The sequence below is a fragment of the Limulus polyphemus genome, unplaced genomic scaffold (genome assembly GCF_000517525.1).
Source record: "Limulus polyphemus unplaced genomic scaffold, Limulus_polyphemus-2.1.2 Scaffold6015, whole genome shotgun sequence".
Lineage (NCBI taxonomy): Eukaryota > Metazoa > Arthropoda > Merostomata > Xiphosura > Limulidae > Limulus > Limulus polyphemus.
The window spans coordinates 17,224-21,093 of record NW_013671625.1 but is presented as its reverse complement, the minus strand read 5'-3'; the positions used below and the strand labels follow the sequence as shown (position 1 = coordinate 21,093).

At 33.7% G+C, this 3,870-nt stretch overlaps 1 protein-coding gene across 1 annotated transcript in view; it reads left to right on the top strand.

Annotated features, from left to right (window-relative positions):
* LOC106473260 (GTPase-activating Rap/Ran-GAP domain-like protein 3) overlaps positions 1 to 3,870 on the top strand; it is a 41,509-nt gene that overhangs the window by 33,641 nt on the left and 3,998 nt on the right. Inside the window, exons 20-21 of the mRNA XM_022401733.1 lie at positions 1,318 to 1,436; positions 2,561 to 2,675. Coding sequence (XP_022257441.1) covers positions 1,318 to 1,436; positions 2,561 to 2,675 — 234 coding nt within the window. The remainder of the gene's footprint in view (positions 1 to 1,317; positions 1,437 to 2,560; positions 2,676 to 3,870) is intronic.

Here is a 3,870-nt window from a genome sequence, read left to right as displayed (position 1 = left end):
ATCCATTCCTTATGACAAACCTTACCCTTTCTATCCACTCCTTATGACAAACCTTACCCTTTCTATCCACTCCGTATGACAATCCTTACCCTTTTTATCCATTCCTTATGACAAACCTTACCCTTTCTATCCACTCCTTATGACAAACCTTACCCTTTCTATCCACCCCGTATGACAAACCTTACCCTTTCTATCCACTCCGTATGACAAACCTTACTCTTTCTATCCGCTCCGTATGACAAACCTTACTCTTTCTATCCACTCCGTATGACAAACCTTACTCTTTCTATCCGCTCCGTATGACAAACCTTACTCTTTCTATCCACTCCGTATGACAAACCTTACCCTTTCTATCCACTCCGTATGACAAACCTTACCCCTTGAAGTTGCAAACATTCTCTTGTGATCTATATGCAGGAAAATAATATTGTTTCAGAAAAAGTCATTAGAAAACGTAGAACATTTTAATCTTAGATAAACCAGATTAGGAAACGTAGAACATTTTCATCTTAGATAAACCGGATTAGGAAACGTAGAACATTTTAATCCATTATAACCTGAATTAGTAAGTGCATAACATTTTAATCTTAGATAAACCTGCTTAGGAAATGCAGAACACTTTAATCTTAGATAACGGGATTAGCAAACGTAGAACATTTTAACCACTTATAATCTAGATTAGTAAGTGTATAACATTTTAACCCTAGATAAATCGGATTGGGAAATACAGAACATTTTAATCTTAGATAAACCGGATTAGCAAACGTAGAACATTTTAACCACTTATAATCTAGATCAGTAAGTGTATAACATTTTAACCCTAGATAAATCGGATTAGGAAATACAGAACATTTTAATCTTAGATAAACCGGATTAGCAAACGTAGAACATTTTAACCACTTATAATCTAGATTAGTAAGTGTATAACATTTTAACCCTAGATAAATCGGATTAGGAAATACAGAACATTTTAATCTTAGATAAACCGGATTAGGAAACGTAAAACATTTTAACCCCTTATAATCTAGATTAGTAAGTGTATAGCATTTTAACCCTAGATAAATCGGATTAGGAAATGCAGAACATTTTAATCTTAGATAAACCGGATTAGGAAACGTAGAACATTTTAACCCCTTATAATCTAGATTAGTAAGTGTATAACATTTTAACCCTAGATAAACTAAATTTAAAAGTTCAGAACGGATACTCCTGATAAGTAAAGATCGTTTTATTATTTATTTATCTTTTCTAGAAAGGTTTGTTAATTTTAACTCCAGAGAAACGATTGTTATTTCATTACGCTCTTGTTTCCCACAGTCTGTGCCTTCCCTTATATCATAGCATTTACCCAAGACACGATTGAGATCCGACTCGTTATTAACGGAAACCTTGTGCACAGTATGACTATGCCCAAAGTAACCATGATAACAGCAAAAGTAAGATTTTGGGGGCTTAACCCCAATTAAATGTATTCTTATGTAGTTGTCATTAATCGTAGATTACGCTGTAAATCATCTATGAAGAGATTTTCTAGCAAACCTTTGGAGTCATTCTGTTAAATTTTGAATTTCTAGCAAACTATTTGAGTCATTCTGTTAAATTTTGAATTTCTAGCAAACTATTTGAGTCATTCTGTTAAATTTTGAATTTCTAGCAAACCTTTTAAGTCATTCTGCTCAAATTTTGATTTTCTAGCAAACCTTTGGAGTCATTCTGTTAAATTTTGAATTTCTAGCAAACTATTTGAGTCATTCTGTTCAAATTTTGAATTTATAGCAAACCTTTTGAGTCATTCTGTTCAAATTTTGAATTTCTAGCAAACCTTTTGAGTCATTCTGTTCAAATTTTGAATTTCTAGCAAACTATTTGAGTCATTCTGTTAAATTTTGAATTTCTAGCAAACCTTTGTAGTCATTCTGTTAAATTTTGAATTTCTAGCAAACTATTTGAGTCATTCTGTTCAAATTTTGAATTTCTAGAAAACTATTTGAGTCATTCTGTTAAATTTTGAATTTCTAGCAAATCTTTAGAGTCATTCTGTAAAATATAATGTGACATGTAGATAATTGTAAACTACTAGTAATGTGACATGTAGATAATTGTAAACTACTGGTAATGTGACATGTTAATAATTGTAAACTACTAGTAATGTGACATGTAGATAATTATAAATTACTAGTAAAGTGACATGTAGATAATTATAAATTACTACTAATGAGACATCTTGAGAATTATAAATTACCGCCGGTATTACATCTTGAGAATTATAAGTTACTACTAATGTGACATCTTGAGAATTATAAATTACCGCCGGTATTACATCTTGAGAATTATAAGTTACTACTAATGTGACATCTTGAGAATTATAAATTACTGCTAGTGTGACATGAGGACAGTCGTAAGCTACTGAACGTAAATAAGAAACAGTCATTGCTAGTAAGGATATTATACCTGCATGTTTTTTATCCAGATGTTAACTTTGGATTATCATCTCATCAAAAACAAAATGATATTTCGTCTCAAATTCATGCTGTTAATTTTTGTTTTTTTTTAACCACAGAGCGACATCTATTTCTCGAGTACAGCACCAGAATTTTTCCAAGTAAAACGAGAAAGAGTAAAAGTTGACAAAATGGAAAGAGACCCTAGCATTTCTCCACCGTCGTCGCCACATTGTAAGTTCTGTTTTAATTTGTTTTCCGAATGAAATTAATTAAGTAATTATCTCCTTATCAACCTAAAAAAAAAAATGTGTCGGCCGAAAAAATAAGAATGTTTCATTAAGAAAATTCCTTTAAAATACGGGACCATAACTTTATCGTTCAAAACTACAGGTTTATAAAGCGTGAGAGATTAATTTCATTCTTAAAACAAAATGTATAAACATGAACAACTGTAAATCTGTAGGGTTTGATGTGTTATTTAAATCTTTAAGGGTTATAAATCCTTGAAACACGAACACGTCTTATTTTTCTTTGATGATCTTCTAGATTTGCTATGTAATACAAACTTGCTAATAGTACGTTTATAGACTAGAGCAGTGGTTCTTAACCTTTTTTGCTCCATGCCCCCACCTCGACACCTCACAAAATTTGATGCCCCCTTAATATAAAAACAAATTTGGTGTTGAAAAGGTATAATAATATAATGTAAAAATTGTCTTATTGTAGCATTTTCAAATTGCCCCCAATATATTTAAATGCCCCCCCCCCCGTGGGGCGTGCGCTCCACGTTCAGAATCACTGGACTAGGGTATAATTAAGTCTACAACTCGAGATCTCTGATTACTGTATGACTTAATTGATGGTCGTGAAAATTGATAATTTTGGGTATTCCAAGTTCTGTGCCCATTCAAGCTACGCTTGTAAAGTGGGTCAGTTTTGATTTGCTTACCTGTTTGTATCTCATTTAATCTTCATCTTGAGGGTTACATCAAAACTGAAATGTTACTGTTTTCTATTCGCCAGAGAATCCTTGAAATCAATGCCTTATTTTGTTCACCCGCTATAACTGTTTTGCGATACAGGCGCATGACAAGTCCTAATATCTTTGTTTGTTTTGTTTATGACAAAGCTTCTAAAGTTATCTCCCGCCGTCTCTTATTTCTAACTGTCGACCAGGATAAAGGCAACCAGCCGATAGCACCCACCACTGCTACTTACGAATAGTGGGATTGACCGTCACACTATAACACCCTAATATTGAGACAGTCCACACATTGCAACCTACCAACACAACCTGTAGTAGTTACCAATGAAGTAGGGCCCGGCATGGCCAGGTGGTTAAGGCGCTCGACTCGCAATCTGAGGGTCGCGGGTTCGAATCCCCGTCACACCAAACATGCTCGCCCTTTCAGCCGTGGGGGAGTTA